Source organism: Pristiophorus japonicus, chromosome 2, assembly GCF_044704955.1.
Source record: "Pristiophorus japonicus isolate sPriJap1 chromosome 2, sPriJap1.hap1, whole genome shotgun sequence".
NCBI lineage: Eukaryota > Metazoa > Chordata > Chondrichthyes > Pristiophoridae > Pristiophorus > Pristiophorus japonicus.
In genome coordinates this window covers 149,780,991-149,804,348 of record NC_091978.1, presented here as the reverse complement: position 1 = coordinate 149,804,348, position 23,358 = coordinate 149,780,991, and the positions used below count along the sequence as shown (strand labels likewise).

At 44.1% G+C, this 23,358-nt stretch overlaps 1 protein-coding gene across 1 annotated transcript in view; it reads left to right on the top strand.

Moving 5' to 3' along the window:
* Window positions 1-23,358, top strand: part of cracd (capping protein inhibiting regulator of actin dynamics) — a 162,816-nt gene that overhangs the window by 115,648 nt on the left and 23,810 nt on the right. The window contains exon 8 of the mRNA XM_070860565.1: window positions 7,973-8,163. Coding sequence (XP_070716666.1) covers window positions 7,973-8,163 — 191 coding nt within the window. The remainder of the gene's footprint in view (window positions 1-7,972; window positions 8,164-23,358) is intronic.

Here is a 23,358-nt window from a genome sequence, read left to right as displayed (position 1 = left end):
ATAGGGAAGTCTTGCTACAACTGTACACGGCGTTGGTGAAACCATACCTGGAGTACTGCATACAGTTTTGGTCTCCTTATTTAAGGAGGGATATACTTGCATTGGAGGAAGTCCAGAGAAGGTTTACTAGGTTGATTCCTGAGATGAGCAGGCAGTAATTAACAAATATGATATAATTGGCATCACGGAGACATGGCTCCAGGGTGACCAAGGCTGGGAACTCAACATCCAGGGGTATACAACATTCAGGAAGGATAGACAGAAAGGAAAAGGAGGTGGGGTAGCGTTGCTGGTTAAAGAGGAAATTAACGCAATAGTATGGAAGGACATTAGCTTGGAGGATGTGGAATCTGTATGACTGGAGCTGCGGAATACAAAAGGGCAGAAAACGCTAGTGGGAGTTGTGTACAGACCACCAAACAGTAGTAGTGAGGTTGGGGACAGCATCAAACAAGAAATTATGGATGCGTGCAATAAAGGTACAGCAGTTATCATGGGCGACTTTCATCTACATATAGATTGGGCTAACCAAACTGGTAGCAATACGTTGGAGGAGGATTTCCTGGAGTGTATTAGGGATGGTTTTCTAGACCAATATGTCGAGGAACCAACTCGAGGGCTGGCCATCCTAGACTGGGTGATGTGTAAAGAGAAAGGGCTAATTAGCAGTCTTGTTCTGCGAGGCCCCTTGGGGAAGAGTGACCATAATATGGTAGAATTCTTTATTAAGGTGGAGAGTGACACAGTTAATTCAGAGACTAGGGTCTTGAACTTAAGGAAAGGTAGCTTCGATGATATGAGACGTGAATTGGCTAGAATAGACTGGCGAATGATACTTAAAGGGTTGACGGTGGATAGGCAATGGCAAACATTTAAAGATCACATGGATGAATTTCAACAATTGTACATCCCTGTCTGGAGTAAAAATAAAATGAGGAAGGTGGCTCAACCGTGGATAACAAGGGAAATTAAGGATAGTGTTAAATCCAAGGAAGAGGCATATAAATTGGCCAGAAAGAGCAGCAAACCCGAGGACTGGGAGAAATTTAGAATTCAGCAGAGGAGGACAAAGGGTTTAATTAGGAGGGGGAAAATAGAGTATGAGAGGAAGCTTGTTGGGAACATAAAAACTGACTGCAAAAACTTCTATAGATATGTGAAGAGAAAAAGATTAGTGAAGACAAACGTAGGTCCCTTGCAGTCAGAATCAGGTGAATTTATAATGGGGAACAAAGAAATGGCAGGCCAGTTGCACAAATACTTTGGTTCTGTCTTCACGAAGGAAGACACAAATAACCTTCTGGAAATACTAGGGGACCGAGGGTCTAGTGAAAAGGAGGAACTGAAGGAAATCCTTATTAGTTGGGAAATTGTGTTAGGGATTGAAGGCCGATAAATCCCCAGGACCTGATAGTCTGCATCCCACAGTACTTAAAGGAAGAGGCTCAGAAATAGTGGATGCATTGGTGATCATTTTCCAACAGTCTATTGTCTCTGGATCAGTTCATATGGACTGGAGGGTAACTAATGCAACACCACTTTTTAAAAAAGGAGGGAGAGAAAACGGGGAATTATAGACCGGTTAGCCTGACATCAGTAGTGGAGGAAATGGTGGAATCAATTATTAAAGATGAAATAGCAGCGCATTTGGAAAGCAGTGACAGGATTGGTCCAAGTCAGCATGGATTTATGAAAGGGAAATCATGCTTGACAAATCTTCTAGAATTTTTTGAGGATGTAACTAGTACAGTGGACAAGGGAGAACCGGTGGATGTGGTGTATTTGGACTTTTAAAAGGCTTTTGACAAGGTCCCACACAAGAGATTGGTGTGCAAAATTAAAGCACATGGTATTGAGGGTAATATACTGACGTGGATAGATAACTTGTTGGCGGACAGGAAGCAGAGAATCGCGATTAACGGGTCCTTTTCAGAATGGCAGGCAGTGACTAGTAGGGTGCCTCAGGGCTCAGTGCTGGGACCCCAGCTATTTACAATGAATTAGATGAAGGAATTGAGTGTAATATCTCCAAGTTTGCAGATGACATTAAGCTGGGTGACGGTGTGAGCTATGAGGAGGATGTTAAGCGGCTGCAGGGTGACTTGAACAGGTTAGGTGCAAATGCATGGTAGATGCAGTATAATGTGGATAAATGTGAGGTTATCCACTTTGGTGGCAAAAACACGAAGGCAGAATATTATCTGAATGGCGGCAGATTAAGAAAAGGGGAGGTGCAACGAGACCTGGGTGTCATGGTACAGCGGTCATTGAAAGTTGGCATGCAGGTACAGCAGGCGGTGAAGAAGCCAAATGATATGTTGGTCTTCATAGCTAGAGGATTTGAGTATAGGAACAGGGAGGTCTTACTGCAGTTGTACAGGGCCTTGGTGAGGCCTCACCTGGAATATTGTGTTCAGTTTTGTTCTCCTAATCTGAGGAAGGACGTTCTTGCTATTGAGGGAGTGCAGCGAAGGTTCACCAGACTGATTCCCGGGATGGCAGGACTGACATATGAGGAGAGACTGGATCGACTGGGCCCGTATTCACTGGAGTTTAGAAGGATGAGAGGGGATCTTATAGAAACATATAAAATTCTGACGGGACTGGACAGGTTAGATGCTGGAAGAATGTTCCCAATGTTGGGGAAGTCCAGAACCAGGGGACACAGTCTAAGGATAAGGGGTAAGCCATTTAGGACTGAGATGAGGAGAAACTTCTTCACTCAGAGAGTTGTTAACCTGTGGAATTCTCTACCTCAGAGAGCTGTTGATGCCAGTTCCTTGGATATATTCAAGAGGGAGTTAGATTTGGCCCTTACGGCTAAAGGGATCAAGGGATATGGAGAGAAAGCAGGCAAGGGGTACTGAGGTGAATGATCAGACATGATCTTATTGAATGGTGGTGCAGGCTCAAAGGGCTGAGTGGCCTACTTCTGCACCTATTTTCTATGTTTCTATATTTCTATGAAGTGGTTGTCTTATGAAAAAAGGTTGAGCAGGTTGGGCCTGTACTCATTGGAGTTTAGAAGAATGAGAGGTGATCTTATTGAAACGTATAAGATTATGAGGGAATTTGACAGAGTGGTTGCAGAAAGGATGTTTCCCCTTGTGGGGAATGTAGAACAAGTAGGCATACTTTCAGAATAAGGCGTCGCCCATTTAAAACAGAAATGAGGAGGAATTTCTTCCCTCAGTTGGTTGTGAATCTTTGGAATTCTCTATCCCAGAGAGCCTTCGAGGCTGCATCATTGAATATATTTAAGGTGGAAATGGACAGATTTTTGAATGATAAGGGAGTCAAGGATTATGGCGAGCGGGTGGGGAAGTGGAGTTGCGACCAAGATCAGATCAGCCATTATCTTATTGAATGGCGGAGCAGATGCAAGGGGCCAAATGGCCTACTCCTGTTCCTATTTCTTATTTTCTTATGTTCCTGTGAACCACCTAGGGGCATTTGATTACGTTAAAGGTGCTAGATAATAATAAGTTGTTGCTGTTGCTGTAGACTGGCATGGGCTGTTTCATTATCAAAGGAGTTGTGAATGGAATGAATACTGGAATCATCCGTGGACAGCCTCACTTCTGAGTTTATGATGGAGGGAATGACATTGATGAAGCAATTGAAGATGGTTGGGCCAAGGACACTGCAATGATGTCCTGGGGCTGTGATGATGGCCTCCAATAAGGACAAACATCTTCGATTGCATCAGGTATGTCAAAAGGTTGGAGAATCAGCGCTATCGTGTTGCAGGCGTCTTCTCCGCTTGTGCATCCTTTGATTGTAATTGGATTAGTCTAGAACTGGTGAAGGGTTTACTCTATAATCGCATTTGAATTGAATAGCATTAATTAATTAAATATCATTTAGAGTTATCCAATTTAGTAAAGTAACATCCTTCATGTGTGGATGTAACAATATTCCATTACTGCAGGGGAGGAAGTGTAAAATCAACGGGGAAGAAACTGGATAGTTTTTGGGGCGTGAAATGGGGGAAAAAAATAACCAGTTCTGCAGGGATATGTACTGCATCTGAAGGGCGCCTGAAATTGATCCGACACTATATTGGCTCGGACAATATTCAGGCGTCCTGGGTGACCACCTGCTACATAGGCCCCAGTACGCCAAAAAAAAGTGTTGTAAGTTTCCCCGTTGGATCTCTTCATTTTGGCGTGGCCTAACCCGAGGTGGGTGGAGCCTTGATCTGCGCCAAAAAGATCGGGCTGCCATGGTAACCAGGGACACATTAAAGTGAAGCATACAGCCACCTAGCAACAAATTAAAAAAATTGAAAAACACATAGCACCACCTTACCTCCAACCCCGCCCGAAGGCTGTCTGGTCCAGTCCCATTCTCGGTCGCCGGTTCGTCTCTCTCTCTCTCTATCTACTGTGTGAACCGGGGACCGAGAATGGAAGCAGACAGCTTTCGGGCGGGTTTGGAGGTAAGTTGCTGCTATGTGTTTTTCAATTCTTTCAGTGTGTCCGGGCATCTGCTGTGCCACTTTCCTTACCTGCGCTGATTTCCTTAACTCTAGGGAAGGTTGGCCTAATCAGAACTGGAGTAACTCTCAGCTGGCCAAACTTCCCTAAATGGCCAGAAGTGGCGTAGGTGGCGGGTTACGCCTCCTTTGGCTGAAAAAAAACGGACTTAAAAAATTCGTAACTGAGTTATGCTGGTGCAAATTGATTGGTGAAACTGGGGATTTTTAAGTTAGGTCAGAAAAAGCAGCCTGCTCCAAGAAAAACAGTGCAAATACTGGAGAAAATTGAGCCCAATATTACTATTTTTAACACTATTTTTTCCATTTATCTATGATTGGTTCTGCCATCCATCCAACTGTATTAATTAACAATATTTATTTTAAACAATTTTGATTGGGTGCTATACAAATTTATTCCATTGATACTTATGCTAGCAACTGAGCTAAGCCTGCCACGACGTTGAAGGCTGTGAGTAAAGCCTTACTCCAGGAATTGAGCACCTAAGGTAGGTTGACCCTTCAGTGCAGCACTTAGAAAGCGCTTTATTGCTGGAGGTGCTATCTACCAGATCAGATGTTAAACCAAGATCCTGTCTGCCTGTAAACGTTCCCATGACACAATGTGGAGAAGAGCAGGGAATTCTTCCCTCAACCAACACCACCATAAACATCGTATTTACTGTTTGCAGGACCCTGCTGACTACATATTAGCTGCTGCATATACTGACATAACAACAGTGACTGCACTTCAGAAGTAATTCATTGGATGTAAAGTGTTTTGGAGCAGTCTGAGGATGTGATAAGGTGTTATATTAGTGCAATATCTTGCTTTCTCACCTCTGAACAAATTTCTTTCAGTTACATACAATGGGTACAGTTAGCCAATCAATTGACAGAAAAAAATTCTGAGTCCTTCCCTGTACCATATTTGCATAAAAACTGAAATTTCCAATGTTTAAAGTAAGGTTTTAAACAAAATAAAAACATTCAAAAAATTAGATATTGCACAATAACAATATTAAATTTACAGAATTGTCTCTATTGTCTTTTAAAGATTTTACTTCACAGTCACCATTTCATACCATAAGAACATAAGAAATAGGAGCAGGAGTAGGCCATTTGGCCCCCGGAGCCTGCTCTGCCATTTAATATCATGGTTGATCTGATCATGGACTCAGCTCCACTTCTCTACCGCTCCCCATAACCCTCTATTCCCTTATCGCTCAAAAATCTGTCTATTTCCACTTTAAATATATTCAATGGCCCAATGGTTTGACTGGACATTTTTTACCCAGAATAGAAGGGAGTTACAAATCATTCCTGTGTAGTCTAAGCATGTGTTGTTTCCACAATTTCCTCACATGTATTAGTAGAATAATTCTGAATTATGCACATACAAACTGTATCCATGATTGTTTGAGAGGATTTCTATGTGTGTCAAAATGATTTGAAAAGCACATGGCAAATTTTCAAACAGATAATATTTCATATTTTAAAAATGTTGTATGGTCTTTTTTTTACACAGACAGAATAAGGCAGAGACAGTGAGGGAGAGAAAGAGTGAGAGAGACACATAGACATACACATAGAGATAGCTGTAATCAGTATGCTCAAATATTTAATTTTTTCTCTGTTTATTATATCATAAAGCCTATTTGAGTTTTTTTACAAAAGATAAACAAATTTAATTCTGAAAGCTTTTTAAGTAAACAAACTTGGAAATTGGAAAAGGATTTTTTTCATTTTTATTGTTGTAATTCACAAGGTACGGGAATGCTCCTCCTGGGCCCATTACAATCTCTGGCCTTCTGCTGGCTCATTCCAGTGTAGGTGTAAAGTGTAGGTGTGTCCCACTTTAAGACTTCAAACTCTGGTTGCCGCTAAGTAAACACTGGACTCAAGCAATTCAGTTAAGAACTTGCTGCTGTCAACTTAAGTGAACTCCTACAGGTGTCAAGAAAGAGCTTGCAGATACCCTGGCGTGAGTTATTTTGAATCTTTACATCTGTACTAAAACATTGGCGACATGAAGTGATCGTGAGACTGTCACTTTATCTAAGGACCACATGATGGTTCTAAAGCACTCAAGTTTCCCTCTCTCAGAGTTTATGCCATTATTTGAACCCCCTGATTGAATTACAATGTTACGATCATCACAGATTGCTCTAGAAGTAATTCCATATGATATGTACTGGAAAACGGTTAACTTTAAAGCCACCCTTATTCTCAGTTGATATGAGGTTGAATTAAATACATGCATAGTACCAAAAATGGTAGCTCGAGGTCAATCTACTATGTGTATCAAACACATGAAAAGAACAAATCCCATACAAAGTGTGGGATGTTAATTCACACCTCTTTATTTGCCCAGTCTGTTCATCTGTGGAATTATTTTCCTACTTGGGCATCAGTTTCTGCAGCTACTATACTCAGTTGTAAAAACAAGAGATATATATTAACATCATAACTTGACCTGGAGCAAATGCAATTTTCCAGGTCCACAGCACAGGCACTGTAAATATTAGAAAACATATAAGTTAATTTGAACAGCGTAGCTTAAGGAACACACCTCCACAGTCAGCAGGTATGGAAAGGATGATAAATTCTGAAACAGAAAGCATTACTGTTAACATTTTGATCTTAAATTTATACATTTTTAATACTCATTGTTGTTCAGTTAGAGAGCTATTATATAAAGCACACTGTCTTCATAGAAAGTGTTTACCAAACATCAGGTCAATGGTGGGATAGTGGCTCAATTCCTCATGTATGGTATTGTCAGTAGCTGTTGAATTGAGGCCAGAAGTTTTTCTTGTGGGAGATAGGGGTGAGAGCAGGGAAATTGGAAGGACAGTGACCACAGATGCCATTTTATTTAGAATGGTATTGACAGATGTCTGCCAGAAGGTTGCTGAGTTTCCCTTTAAGTTGCATTTTCTCAGGAAGACCAGAGAAAAGAGAAAAACAGCAATCTTACTCTTAAAACTATTTTATGCCAATATTATGCCTTTAGATGTAATAATTGATATTTAGATCATGAATTTAGTATTTATCCCACACAACTTGAAATCTCTGTCTCTTTATTCACATCTGTTCTTTGCTAAAATTACTGAAATGTCAATATTTCAGTCCATTCATAACTTCATCTGGCTTTATATGGGGTAAATTCTGGAGTCAGCGTCTGAACATGGAGTCTTTGATATTTACTATTTAGTACTGGAACATGCTTTTTACTGATATCATCTCAGCTCTATCAAACATTAGTTTAAAGTTGAAAGTCTTTATTTTCTTTTGTTACAGCTTAGGGTAAAATGTGTATTCATTCACAATAGTTGATATTACTGAGCACTTTTCCTCTATTCAGTTTCCATTTGTCAATCACCATAAATAAGTTGCAGTTAATTTAGATAATCTAAAGTGTGTCTGTATCACAAGTTTTGTTTCACTACATTCTTTTGGTGAAAATTAATCAGCTCCACAATTTTTTTCCAGAGAAACCTGTTCTTCAGAGCAGACATTCTCTGGACAGCTCAAGGCTCGTGGACAAGGTGGAATCTGCCCAACCTTTATGGATCACCCTGGCGATGCAGAAGCAGAAAGGATTCCGTGAACAGCAGGCCAGCCGAGAGGAGAGAAGGCAAGCCAGAGAAGCCAAGATAGCAGATAAACAGGCTAAAGAAAATGTATGCACCTCCTGTTATTCTAAGGTTTAATATTAAACTGAATCAAATGGACTGCACATCCAGGGGCTGAAATTGTTCCTTTCCTGAAGGCCTGTTACCGCCGCAAATCAGTGGCGTGGAGTGGCCGCCTGTAAAGTCCTGTCCCTGCAGTACAGATTCACATGAGGCACATACTGAAGTCAAGGTCACTCAGGGTCTGCACCTTTATTACACAGCTCTCGAATGCCACACTTGCCTGAGACCTGTCCTTAGATACCTGTCTGGGACAGTTATCCAGTGTCTCCTGCAAGTGCATCCCTGGTGATAAGGTAAGCTTGTGGTTACAGGTCATCTCTGGTTATAGTCATGTATAGCATGGTAAGATACAGTTATGTACAGTAGTGTGAGATACATGACATCACCTTACCCCAAGGTCTTATTGTCTTTATAGGTTCAGTCTCCCAGGTGGTCTATGCTCTCGCATGGAGCGCCTTAGTTGTGGTTCAGTTGTTTGCCTTGGTGCCTGTTGTTCTTTCGGGGTGATTGCTGGTACCTCGTCTGTTTCATTCAATATGATTGTTGGTGCCTCGCCTGGGCTGTCTGTTGGGATTGCCCTTTCCTCAGGTTGTTCCCACTGTTTGTCCACCAGGTGTGGTGTGAGTTCCACATTGTAGTCTGCCTCTGGTTCAGCAGTGTTGTTGGTAAATCTACTTTTGACTTGGTCTACATGCCTCCGGCAGGTTTGGCTATTGTCCATTTGTACCACCAGTAGCCTGTTTCCTTCCTTGCCTGTTACTGTCCCTGCAAGCCATTTGGGACCCCTGCCATAGTTTAGCACAAACGCTTTGTCCCCTATCACGTTCCACCTCCCCCTCGAATTTTGGTCATGGTACTCGGTTAGCTTACGGTGCTTTGCCTTAACAATTTCATGCATGTCTGGGAGGATTAATGAGAGCCTTGTCTTTAAGGTCCGTTTCATTAATAGTTGCGCGAGGGGTAACTCCAGTCAATGAATGCAGATGAGATCTGTATGCCAGCAGCAGTCACGACAGGCGGCCCTGCAGCGTGGGACCTTGGATTTTGAGCATGCCTTGTTTAATGATCTGCACTGCTCGCTCCGCCTGGCCGTTGGAGGCCGGCTTGAAAGGTACCGTCTTAACGTGATTTATGCCGTGGTCACTTATAAAATCTTGGAATTCTGCGCTGGTGAAACACGGACCATTATCACTGACCAATATGTCAGGAATGCCGTGCGTTGCGAACATAGTTCCAAGGTGATGCTCGAGTTTAAAATGGTGCATTCGATCCACTTAGAAAATGCATCTACAACTACGAGGAACATTTTGCCCATGAATGGGCCGCATAGTCTACGTGCACCCACGACCACGGTTTGGTGCGCCAGGGTCAGGGGCTCAGGGGGGGTCTCCCTGGGGGCATTACTGAGTTGGGCACAAATGGTGCACCATCGGACGCAGAGCTCCAAGTCCCGTCAATGCCAGGCCACCAGACATGGGATCTGGCTATGGCCTTCATGAGAACGATCCCTCGCAGAGGCATAACTACTTGGCTGCCCCACATCAGGCAGTCTGCTTATAGTGACAGCTCATGCATGCGCCTATGGAAAGGTTTGATCTCCTCGGGGCAGGCATCGCGAGCCTCTGCCCAGTCACCAGTTAGGACACATCTTTTTACTAGGGATAACGTGGGGTCGCTGGTCGTCCAGGCTCTGATTTGGCGAGCCGTCATGGGCGAACCTGTGGACTCAAGGCATTGATTGCCATGATTATCTCACAGTCCTGTTCGTCAGACCCTTCCATGGTCGCCAGGGGTAGCCTGCTAAGCGCATCGGCACAGTTGTCTGTGCTTGATCTGTGCCTTATGGTGTAATTGTAAGACGCCAGCATGAGTGCCCACCGTTGAATGCGCGCCGAGGCGTTGCGTTTATTGCCTTGCTTTCGGATAGTAGGGACATGAGGGGCTTGTAGTCGGTTTCTAACGCGAACTTGGCCCCGAAAAGGTATTGGTGCGTCTTTTTAACACCGTACACGCACGCAAGTGCCTCCTTCTCCACCATTTCGTACCCGTGCTCCGCCCGCGAAAGTGACCTGGAGGCATAAGCTATGGGTAGTAATTTACCCGCACTATTGACATGTTGTAAAACGCACCCGACCCCTTACGCTGACGCATCACATGTAAGAACTAGCTTTTTACCTGGATCAAAGAAAACCAAAACACTGTTGGAACACAGAAGGTTGCGTGCCTTATCGAAGGCGCGTTCCTGGGCATCCTCCCAAAACCAATCGCACCCCTTTCTGAGTAGCACATGGAGAGGCTCCAGCAGCGTGCTTAAGTTCTGCATAAAGTTCCCAAAGTAATTGAGTAGCCCGAGAAAGGCGCGCAGTTCTGAGACATTCCGGGGCCTGGGTGCCAGGCGATTTGCTTCTGTTTTGGACTCTGTTGGGCGGATTCCATCAGCGACAATCCTTCTGCCAAAAAATTCAACCTCGGGCGCGAGAAACAGGCACTTGGATTTCTTAACTCTTAGGCCTACCCGATCCAACCGCTTTAGTACTTCCTCCAAATTGCGGAGATGGGAGTCGGTGTCCCTGCCCGTGATAAGTATGTTGCCTTGAAATACAACCGTCCCCGGGATGGACTTGAGCAGACTCTCCATGTTTCGCTGGAATATAGCAGCTGCCGACCTGACGTCGAATGGGCATCGATTGTACATGAAAAGGCCTCGATGTGTGTTGATGGTAGTGAGTAGCTTGGCCTCATCGGTCAATTCTTGCGTCATACGCAGATGTGAGATCTAGTTTTGAGAAAAGTTTTCCTCCAGCCAATGTGGCAAATAAGTCCTCCGCTCTGGGCAGCGGGTATTGGTCCTATAGGGAGACTCTGTTTATAGTAGATTTGTAGTCCCCACAGATTCGTACGGATCCATCAGGCTTCATGACTGGGATGATGGGACTTGCCCAGTCGCTAAATTCCACGGGTGAGATAATGCCTTCCCGCAGAAGCCTGTCCAGTTCATGTTCAATCTTTTCCCTCATCACATAGGGCACAGCTCTAGCCTTGTGATGGACCAGTCTAGCATCCTGTGTGATGTAGATTTTGACTTTAACCCCTTTGAAGGTGCCCACACCTGGCTGAAAGAGATGTTCAAATCGACTTAAAGCTGTTGAGCAGGAGGTCCATTCCTCTGACGACATGACGTGAACATCATCCCATTTCCAGTTTAGTTTTGCCAGCCAGCTTCTCCCCAGCAGTGCTGGGAGATCTCCGGGGACAATCCATAGGGGAAGTCGGTTCACTGTCCCTTTGTGTGTGACAGAGAGCATGGCGCTGCCGAGGACTGAGACGATTTCTTTGGTATAGGTCCTTAGTTTGGTGTTGACCCTTGTGAGTTTTGGTCTGTCTCTTTTGTGCGGCCACAGCTGTTCAAATTGTTGAGCGCTCATGAGAGACTGACTCGCTCCCATGTTGACGGGTATCCCGTTGAGTAGGACCCTCATTATTATTGGAGGCATCTTGTTGTAGGAGCAGTGGCCATTGATCGTGTTGACCCGCTGTACATCGGTGTCTCGGGTACTGTCCTCGCCGTCTTCTGGTCCGCTTTCCAACCCTTCCGATTCATATACCAGCCGAGCTGCCGTTTTTCTGCACATGCGGGCCAGATGCCCTGTATAGTCGCAGTTTCTGCAAACAGCATGCTGAAATCGACACCCCTTTGATGAGTGCCTTCCCCCACACCTCCAGCACAGACAGCTTCCATTGTTTCCAAAGAATGAGCTGCATCTGGCTGATCTCTCTTGAGCTTCTCTCAGTTTGTAGTTGATTGCTCGCATTGTGGGTTGATGAGGTGTGAACGGCCATTCATGTGGCCCTTGATGGCTTCAGTCTCCACTGCCTGCAGTTGAGGGCCTGCTCTCCTGCCTTTGTCTGTCTGTGGGGGTAGCAGCTTGTTTCACGCTGTGAACCCCTTGTTCAGATGTTTCGTTAGTTGTCGTACCCGCAGTGTAGATCAACCTCGTTTCTTCTTCTCTTGCCAAGAATGTCTGTGCGACCAGTGCTGCTGCCTCTAGGGTCAAGTTCTTGGTCTCTATGAGCTTTCGGAATAGTCCTAGTCCTTCAATAAAAATGTATCTCAGTACTTCTCTCCTTAGTTCATCGGAGAACTCACATGAACTAGCCAACCTCCGAAGTTCCGCCACAAAGTCGGGTATGCTCTGGCCCACACAGCGTCTGTAGTTGTAGAACCTGTGTCTGGCCATGTGTAGGCTGCTCGCTGGCTTCAGGTGGTCTCTTACCAGTGTGCTCAACTCTTCAAACGACTTGCTTGCTGGTTTCTCGGGTGCTAGCAGGTCCTTCATTAAGGCGTATCTTTTCGAGCTACAGCTGGTCAAGAGATGGGCTCTTCTCTTGTTTGCCTTGTCGTCGCCTAACCAGTCTTTGGTTACAAAGCTTTGCTGGAGCCTTTCTATAAAGTCCTCCCAATTATCTCCAGCATTGTATTTTTCATCTGAGCCGTTGTTCGCCATTCTGTGGATTCTGTAATCCCGTAACTCGTTGCCACTGTAAAGTCCTGTCCCTGCAGTACAGATTCACAAGAGGCACATACTGAAGTCAAGGTCACTCAGGACCTCCACCTTTATTACACAGCTCTCGAATGGCACACTTGCCTGAGAACTGTCCTTATATACCTGTCTGGGACAGGTATCCAGTGTCTCCTGCAAGTGGACCCCTGGTGGTAAGGTAAGCTTGTGGTTACAGGTCATCTCTGGTTACAGTCATGTATAGCATGGTAAGATACAGTTATGTACTGTAGTGTGAGATACATGACACAGCCAACTTTTGGTGGAATGGCCGCTGATAGCCCAATTGCCCCGAACCCCTCCACCGCTCCGCTGCTGTCGATCCGTGGTAAGCGCGTCATCACCGTGCGCACCGCCGATCTTAGCCCCTGACGGTGACATTCCCCTCTAAAAATCATCGGCCCACCGCGCGGTGTCAAAACAAGCTTTCACCCGGTGGTCCAGTGAGGCTGTAGCCTTCTACAGTGGCCGTGCAGCTTCCTTAAAGGGGAGGGATCACGGCCGCTGCTGCCACGTTTTTTTTTGTCGGCCGACTGCCAGGTCGGCCCGACAAATATGCCCCCGGGTTCGACCGGGCCACCAGCAGACAGCCTGGCACCCCTCTTGGGTTGGCTGGCCCGGCCGAAACCCTCCCTGGTGGCCCAGTGGCCCAAAGTTTTAAAAGCATGGTGGCTCTCCCCTTTAAGTGAAGGGGAGAGCCGCGGTGACACAGTGGCATGATGATGTCATAGCGGCGGTGACTCCGCACACCCCCAACTTCCTGTCACTGCTGCGTTTTTGCCCCTCAAGTGTAGTCACTGCCCCCAGTGTGTCCGACTTCCGGATCAAAACTAAAAAAAAGCCAAAAAGTGCAATTTCGTGAAGGAGTCGACCTGAACCGCAGTTGCGGTAAAAATTCCGTTTCGGACAGGAGGCAATTTGTGCCCTCTAATCTGGTGGAAGCTAGTTTCATTATAAAGTTGTTGGTCATATGAAGATTGTTACTTCTGATACAGATCAACAGTAATGATGGTGACAATATTTCCTTCCTTTAATACAACCATTATTTGCACAGTCTAGTTATCGAATTTTTACTGGTTTCATCATTGCGATCACAATTAATGTTTGAGTTTTAATTTCAATTTGCCTTCAGTCCAATTATTTTGGAAATTTGGCAGCATTGAGTGAACCTAAGTTAAAGAAAACAGTTGGTTTGAAAATATATAAATATGTTAAAAGTTTGTGGTTTACTTGCCCAACATAGATAAGAGTTCATTTGTAGCCATTTTTTAAATATTTTCTTGAATTTTAAGTACAGCTTCTTTTTTAACTTCTCTGCACGTTGTAGGGTACTTAGAGCAAAAGAGAAGAAATTGCTGTGAATCACCAGCTCTAATTGCATTAGTATAGAAACATAGAAAATAGATGCGGGAGTAGGCCATTCGGCCCTTCGAGCCTGCACCACTATTCAATAAGATAATGGCTGATCATTCACCTCAGTACCCCTTTCCTGCAAACTCGCCATACCCCTTGATCCCTTTAGCCATAAGGGCCATATCTAACTCCCTCTTGAATATATCCAATGAACTGGCATCAACAACTCTCTGCGTTAGGAAATTTTTAGAAACCAGCAAAGGATGACTAATAAAATGATAGCATATGAGAGTAAACTAGCAAGAAATATAAAAACAGACAGTAAGAGCTTCTACAGGTATATAAAAAGGAAACGAGTAGCTAAATTAAACATTGATCCCTTAGAGGATGAGACTGGAGAATTAATAATGAGAAATAGGGAAATGGCAGAGACATTGAACAAATATTTTGTATCGGTCTTCACAGTAGAGGACAATAAAAACATCCCAATAATTGATAATCAATTATTGATCTTATAGAAACATTTAAAATAATGAAAGGGATAGATAAGATAGAGGCAGAGAGGTTGTTTCCGCTAGTCGGGGAGACTAGAACTAGGGGGCACAGCCTCAAAATACGGGGGAGCCAATTTAAAACCGAGTTGAGAAGGAATTTCTTCTCCCAGAGGGTTGTGAATCTGTGGAATTCTCTGCCCAGGGAAGCAGTTGAGGCTAGCTCATTGAATGTATTCAAATCACAGATAGATAAACTTTTAACCAATTAAGGGTTATGGGGAGCAGGCGGGTAAGTGGAGCTGAGTCCACGGCCAGATCAGCCATGATCTTTTTGAATGGCGGAGCAGGCTCGAGGGGCTAGATGGCCTACTCCTGTTCCTAATTCTTATGTTCTTATGTTATAGTGGATGCATTGGTTGTAATCTATCAAAATTCCCTGAATTCTGGAGAGGTCCTAGTGGACTGGAAAACCGCAAATGTAACACCTCTATTTAAGAAAGGAGGGTGACAGAAAGCAGCAAACTATAGGCTAGTTAGTCTAACATCTGTCATTGGGAAAATGCTGGAGTCCATCATTAAGGAAGTAGTAGCAGGACATTTAGAAAATCATAAAGCAGTCAAGCAGAGTCAGCATGGTTTTATGAAAGGGAAATCATGTTTGACAAATCTGCTGGAGTTCTTTGAGGATGTAACAAGCAGAATGGATAAAGGAGAACCAGTTGATGTCGTACATTTTGATTTCCAGAACGCATTCAATAAGATGCCACACAAAAGGTTACTGCACAAGATAAGAGCTCACGGGGTTGTGGGTAATATATTAGCAATGGATAGAGGATTGGCAAATTAACAGAAAACAGAGAGTAGGGATAAATGGGTCATTTTAAGGTTGGCAAACTGTAACTAGTGGGGTGCCACAGGGATCAGTGCTGGGGCCGCAACTATTTACAATTTATGTGAATGACTTCAATGAAGGGACCGAGTATAATGTAGCCAAATTTGCTGATGATACAAAGATAGATGGGAAAGCAGTTGTGAGGATGACACAATTAATCTACAAAGGGATATAGATAGGCTCAGTGAGTGGGCAAAAATTTGGCAAATGGACTATAATGTGGGAAAATGTGAGGTTATCCACTTCGGTAGGAAAAATAAAAAAGCAAATTATTATTTAAATGGGAGCAATTACAAAATGCTGTCGTACAGAGGGATCTGGGGGTTCTTGTGCATGAAACATAAAAAGTTAGTATGTAGGTACAGCAAATAATCAGGAAGGCAAATGGAATGCTGGCCTTTATTGCAAAGGGGATGGAGTATAAAAGTAGGAAGTCCTGCTCCAATAGTACAGGGCATTGGTAAGACCACATCTGGAGTACTGCATACAGTTTTGGTCTTCTTATTTAAGGAAGGACATACTTGCATTGGAGGCAGTTCAGCAAAGGTTCACGAGGTTGATTCCTGAGATGAAGAGGTTGTCATATGAAGAAGGTTGGGTCTATACTCACTGGAGTTTAGAAGAATGAAGCTGATCTTATTGAAACATATAAGATTCTGAGGGAGCTTGACAAGGTAGATGCAGAGAGGATGTTTCCCCTCATGGGGGAATCTAGAACTAGGGGACATAGTCTCAGAATAAGGAGTTGTCCATTTAAAACAGAAATGAGGAGGAATTTCTTCTCTCAGAGGGTTGTGAATCTTTGGAATTCTCTACCCCAGAGAGCTGTGGAGGCTGGGTCTTTGAATATATTTAAAGTGGAGATAAATTTTTGAATGGTAAGGGAGTCAAGGGTTATGGGGAGTGGGAGGGGAAGTGGAGTTGAGGCCAGGATCAGATCAGCCATGATCTTATTGAATGGCGGAGCAGGCTCGAGGGGTCTACTGCTCCTATTTCTTATCTGTTTTGTTCTTCTCTTTGAGCACTATGATGCCGTTTTTTTAACGCCAGAACTTCAGTAGCGCTGAACGCTTCCCTTAGCGCTCCACTCCACTCTTAAGTCGCAAATAATCATTTTTTTTACCACCAGCACTAAAAATCTCCTACCGCTAAAATTATCGCCCAGGTGATATAAGTGCCTTAAGACCACATATATTCAGTTTTCCCCCCATTAAACTTAGCAAGTTGTTTCAGATATGTGACTATCCATATCTATCACTGCCTCTTTAAGAGCCGTAACTCCAACTGTCCTATCCTCTCCCACTGAATTTCCCGCTCACTCTACCCACTTACACCCACCCCCACCCGAGGACTGTCCCAACATTACTCTCCAGAATGTGTGTTCACTTGCAAGCAAGGCCCTGGCCATCAACAACTTTATTGTGGATGATTGTATTGACATCCTGGCTTACTGAAACTTGAAAACTTGGCTCATGTGTCGCGGCATCTTGCTCATTGCCAAAGTGTCATCCGTCTATACTTTTCAGCACCTACCTTTCCCAAACTGCCACGTTGATGGCAAGGTCCTCATCACCAAGTCACACATTGACTTCTGCCCCTTACTTCATTGATACATTACCTCCTCCACTGCTCTTGCCTGTCCCTTAAACTCCTCATTCTTTACGACCCCCTTCCCACCCCACCTCATGTTTTTCCTCAAGATATCCTTCCTCTTTTCCTACATTACAACAGTGACTATACTTCAATGGCTGTAAAGCACTTTGGGACGTCCTGAGATTATGAATGGTGCTATATAAATGCAAGATTTATTTTTCTCTCAGCCTCTGTACCAAGTGACTCCACATGCTTTGTGATTTCAATCTCCATCTCAACCTTCCTTGTTCCCTCTCCTCTGAATTCACTGATATTATCTCCTCCCTAAGCCTCTTCCTGTATATAAACTCTCCTATCCATATTCATGTCACCCCAAAGCCATCCATCCATCTGACCAGATATGGCTCAACTACATTAAGTTCTGTTAGGCTTTGTTCTTCTCTGTCCAAACTTCCCACTACTCTAGGATTATCCCAAAGGGCAAAAAAAGTGAAGGATCCTTTTCTCTACTTTCCAACCACCTCCTTAAACCCCTCTCCCTCGTCCATCCTTGGCTCTCCTCTTCCTCATTTGCATGTTGCTGCTGGACATCATCTGGAGATATGATGTCAGCTTCGATATATATGCTGTTGATACATGACTCTACTTCTCCACTATCTGTCTTATCCCTTCCATTCTCTCTGTGCTACTTATCTGACATCCAGACTTGGAGGAGCCATAATTCCTTCTAGCTAAACATTGTGAAGGCATTATCTTTGACCCCGGAAACAATTTCTGTGCCCTTGTCACGGACTCCCATTTCCCTCCCTGGCCACTATCTCAGGTTAAAGCAGACTGTTCCAAACGTCAGTATCCTGAACTGTTTCCAAACTCTTATCCACACCATTATGAAGACCTCTTGCTTCTGTCTCTGTAACATTGCCCATATTTGCCCCTCCCTCAACCCGTCTGCCTCCGAAACCTTCATTCATGCGGTTGTCATTTCAAGGCTCAATTGCTTTCTTGCTTATCCTCTGCGAGCTTCAATTCATCCAAAACTCTGCTGCCCATGTGCTATTCCACACCAAGTCCCACTCAGCCATTGCCCTTATCCTCGCTGACCTGCATTGGCGCTTGGTCCCCAAATAACTCCAATTTAAAATTCTGATCCTTGCATTTAAATCCCTTCATGGCTTGTCCCCTCCGTATCTCTGTAACCTCCTCCAGCCCGACAATTCCACCCTAACTCTCCATTCTTCTCACTCCAGTGCATATCTCTCCCCACTTCACCCATCATTGGCAGCCGTGCTTTCAGCCACCTAGCTGCCATGCTCTTAAGTTACCTCCCTATTGTCCTTCACCTCTATCTCATCCTTTAAAATATCCACCTTACCACTCACCTCTTTAACCAAGTTTTGGAAACTCCTCTTTTGAGTTGGCATCTGGTTTTCTTTATACCACTGTAAAGTGCCTTGAAATGTTTTTCTGTATCAAATGTGCTATATAAATGCAAGTTTTTGTTGTAAATGCATTACTCTAAGGATATCATGTATGCAATCATGTTGAACAGACCAAAGTTAAATATACAAAATAAGTTTAATCCAATTAAACTTGCCTTACAACTTTGCTGGCATGGACTGGTTGGGCCGAATGGCCTGTTTCTGAGCGATATATTCTACATTAAACTACATTTTATGCACATATACACTAGTAATATCAGTGCAAACTGGGTGGAATTGGGCAAACCAGCACAAAATATTGGGGAATTTTAAACATGAGTTTAGCCCAAAACCAATAATGTTCATGATCAGGCCCCGCCCATAAAACTACCCCCAGGTCAAAATTGCGAGATTGAGTTAGTTAGAGAAGGCATTTCAAATTGAGCTCATTTTCTTAGTCGCGCAGGCACTATTCAGAATGTTTTAAAAGTTTTTTTCATCTCAAAAAATATTGAATTTACCAAGAAGCAGACTAGTGTACACCAATGAAAATATTAAATGGTTCAGTATAGTTTTTTAAGTAGTGTTCAGTGATTTTAAATCAGGTTACTCACATGCGGAGGACTAGGACACTCATTAAAATGCTTATAGAAACATAGAAAATAGGTGCAGGAGTAGGCCATTCGGCCCTTCGAGCCTGCACCGCCATTCAATGAGTTCATGGCTGAACATGCAACTTCAGTACCCCATTCCTGCTTTCTCACCATACCCCTTGATCCCCCTAGTAGATCCTTTTGAATATATTTAGCGAATTGACCTCAACAACTTTTTGTGGTAGAGAATTCCACAGGTTCACCACTCTCTGGGTGAAGAAGTTTCTCCTCATCTCGGTCCTAAATGGCTTACCCCTTATCCTTAGACTGTGACCCCTGGTTCTGGACTTCCCCAACATTGGGAACATTCTTCCTGCATCTAACCTGTCTAAACCCATCAGATTTTAAACGTTTCTATGAGATCCCCTCTCATTCTTCTGAACTCCAGTGAATACAAGCCCAGTTGATCCAGTCTTTCTTGATATGTCAGACCCGCCATCCCAGGAATCAGTCTGTTGAACCTTCGCTGCACTCCCTCAATAGCAAGAATGTCCTTCCTCAAGTTAGGAGACCAAAACTGTACACAATACTCCAGGTGTGGCCTCATCAAGGCCCTGTACAACTGTAGTAACACCTCCCTGCCCCTGTACTCAAATTCCCTCGCTATGAAGGCCAACATGCCATTTGCTTTCTTAACCGCCTGCTGTACCTGCATGCCAACCTTCAATGACTGATGTACCATGACACCCAGGTCTCGTTGCACCTCCCCTTTTCCTAATCTGTCACCATTCAAATAATAGTCTGTCTCTCTGTTTTTACCACCAAAGTGGATAACCTCACATTTATCCACATTATACTTCATCTGCCATGCATTTCCCCACTCACCTAACCTATCCAAGTCACTCTGCAGCCTCATAGCATCCTCCTCGCAGCTCATACTGCCACCCAACTTAGTGTCATCCGCAAATTTGGAGATACTACATTTAATCCCCTCGTCTAAATCATTAATGTACAATGTAAACAGCTGGGGCCCCAGCACAGAACCTTGCGGTACCCCACTAGTCACTGCCTGCCATTCTGAAAAGTACCCATTTACTCCTACTCTTTGCTTCCTGTCTGCCAACCAGTTCTCAATCCACGTCAGCACACTACCCCCAATCCCATGTGCTTTAACTTTGCACATTAATCTCGTGTGTGGGACCTTGTCGAAAGCCTTCTGAAAGTCCAAATACACCACATCAACTGGTTCTCCCTTGTCCATTCTACTGGAAACATCCTCAAAAAATTCCAGAAGATTTGTCAAGCATGATTTCCTTTTCACAAATCCATGCTGACTTGGACTTATCATGTCACCTCTTTCCAAATGTGCTGCTATGACAGCCTTAATAATTGATTCCATCATTTTACCCACTACCGATGTCAGGCTGACCGGTCTATAATTCCCTGTTTTCTTTCTCCCTCCTTTTTTAAAAAGTGGGGTTACATTGGCTACTCTCCACTCCATAGGAACTGATCCAGAGTCTATGGAATGTTGGAAAATGACTGTCAATGCATCCGCTATTTCCAAGGCTACCTCCTTAAGTACTCTGGGATGCAGTCCATCAGGCCCTGGGGATTGATTGGCCTTCAATCCCATCAATTTCCCCAATACAACTTCCCAACTAATAAGGATTTCCCTCAGTTCCTCCTTCTTACTAGACCCTCTGATCCCTTTTATATCCGGAAGGTTGTTTGTGTCCTCCTTAGTGAATACCGAACCAAATTACTTGTTCAATTGGTCTGCCATTTCTTTGTTCCCCGTTATGACTTCCCCTGATTCTGACTGCAGGGGACCTACGTTTGTCTTTACTAACCTTTTTCTCTTTACATATCTATAGAAGCTTTTGCAGTCTGTCTTAATGTTCCCTGCAAGCTTCCTCTCGTACTCTATTTTCCCTGCCCTAATCAAACCCTTTGTCCTCCTCTGCTGAGTTCTAAATTTCTCCCAGTCCCCAGGTTCGCTGCTATTTCTGGCCAATTTGTATGCCACTTCCTTGGCTTTAATACTATCCCTGATTTCCCTTGCTCGCCACGGTTGAGCCACCTTCCCTTTTTTATTTTTACGCCAGACAGTACAATTGTTGTAGTTCATCCATGCGGTCTCTAAATGTCTGCCATTGCCCATCCACTGTCAACCCCTTAAGTATCATTTGGCAATCTATCCTAGCCAATTCACGCCTCATACCTTCAAAGTTACCCTTCTTTAAGTTCTGGACCATGGTCTCTGAATTAACTGTTTCATTCTCCATCCTAATGTAGAATTCCACCATATTATGGTCACTCTTCCCCAAGGGGCCTCGCACAACGAGATTGCTAATTAATCCTCTCTCATTACACAACACCCAGTCTAAGATAGCCTCTTCCCCCTAGTTGGTTCCTCGACATATTGGCCTGGAAAACCAACCCTTATGTACTCCAGGAAATCCTTCTCCACCGTATTGCTTCCAGTTTGGTTAGCCCAATCTATATGCATATTAAAGTCACCCATGATAACTGCTGCACCTTTATTGCATGCACCCCTAATTTCCTGTTTGATGCCCTCCCCAACATCACCACGACTGTTTGGAGGTCTGTACACAACTCCCACTAACGTTTTTTGCCCTTTTGTGTTCTGCAGCTCTACCCATATAGATTCCACATCATCCAATCTAATGTCCTTCCTAACTATTGCATTAATCTCCTCTTTAACCAGCAATGCTACCCCACCTCCTTTTCCTTTTATTCTATCCTTCCTGAATGTTGAATACCCTTGGATGTTGAGTTCCCAGCCCTGATCATCCTGGAGCCATGTGTCTGTAATCCCAATCACATCATATCTGTTAACATCTATTTGCACAGTTAATTCATCCACCTTATTACGGATACTCCTTGCATTAAGACACAAAGCCTTCAGGCTTGTTTTTTTAACACCCTTTGTCCTTTTAGAATTATGATGTAGTGTGGCCCTTTTTGTTTCTTGCCTTTGTTTACTCGGCCTTCCACTATTGCTTTTTACCTTTCTACCATCTGTTTCTGACTCCATATTACTTCGCCCTATCTCGCTGCATAGGTTCCCATCCCCCTGCCATATTAGTTTAAACAGTCCCGAACTGCATTCGCAAATGTTACCCCCAGGACATCAGTTCCAGTCCTGCCCAAGTGCAAACCGTCCCTTTTGTACAGGTCCCACTTCCCCCAGAACTGGTTGCAATGTCCCAGGAATTTGAATCCCTCCTTCTTGCACCATTGCTCAAGCCACGTATTTATTCTAACTATCCTGCTCCCTCTACTCTGATTAGCACATGGCACTGGTAGCAATCCAGAGATTACTACCTTTGAGGTCCTACTTTTTAATTTAACTCCTAGCTCCCTAAATTCAGCTTGTAGGACCTCTTCCCGCTTCTTACCTACATCGTTGGTACCTACATGTACCACGACAACTGGCTGTTTACCCTCCCTCTCCAGAATGCTCTGCAGCCACTCCGAGACATCCTTGACCCTTGCACCAGGGAGGCAACATACCATCCTGGAGTCTCGGTTGCGGCCGCAGAAACTCTTATCTATTCCCCTTACAATAGAGTCCCCTATCACTATCGCTCTCCCACTCTTTTTCCCGCTCTTCTATGCAGCAGAGCCACCCATGGTGCCATGAACCTGGCTGCTGGTGCCTTCCCCTGGTAAGTCATCTCCCCCAACAGTATCCATAATGGTATATCTGTTTTGGAGGGAGATGACCGCAGGGGACTCCTGCACTACCTTCCTGCTCTTGCCTTGTCGCTTGGTCACCCATTCACTATCTGTCCTAACCCTTACCTGCAGTGTGACCAACTCACTAAATGTGCTATCCACAACATTCTCAGCATCGCGCATGCTCCAGAGTGAGTCCATCCACAACTCCAGTGCTGTCATGTGGTGTGTCAGGAGCTGCAGCTGGACACACTTCCCGCACACATAGGAGTCCAGTGTCCCTGATTTCCCACATAGCACAGGAGGAGCATGACACAGGTCCGAGCTCTCCTGCCATGACTTAACCATTTTTTGGTGCTAATCCCATTTTCAGCTGTATTAATAAAACTGCTCCAGGTTACCACTCTTAAATACTTCGAGGAATAATTTATAATGAAAATAAACAAGTATGTTCTATTACAGTGCCCTATTGTACTAGTTCATGGAAGATTTTACATTTATGATTATGAAACTTGAACTGTAACCTAACCAGCACAATTTTTTGCGCATTTTGGGTCAATTTCACGATTGTGC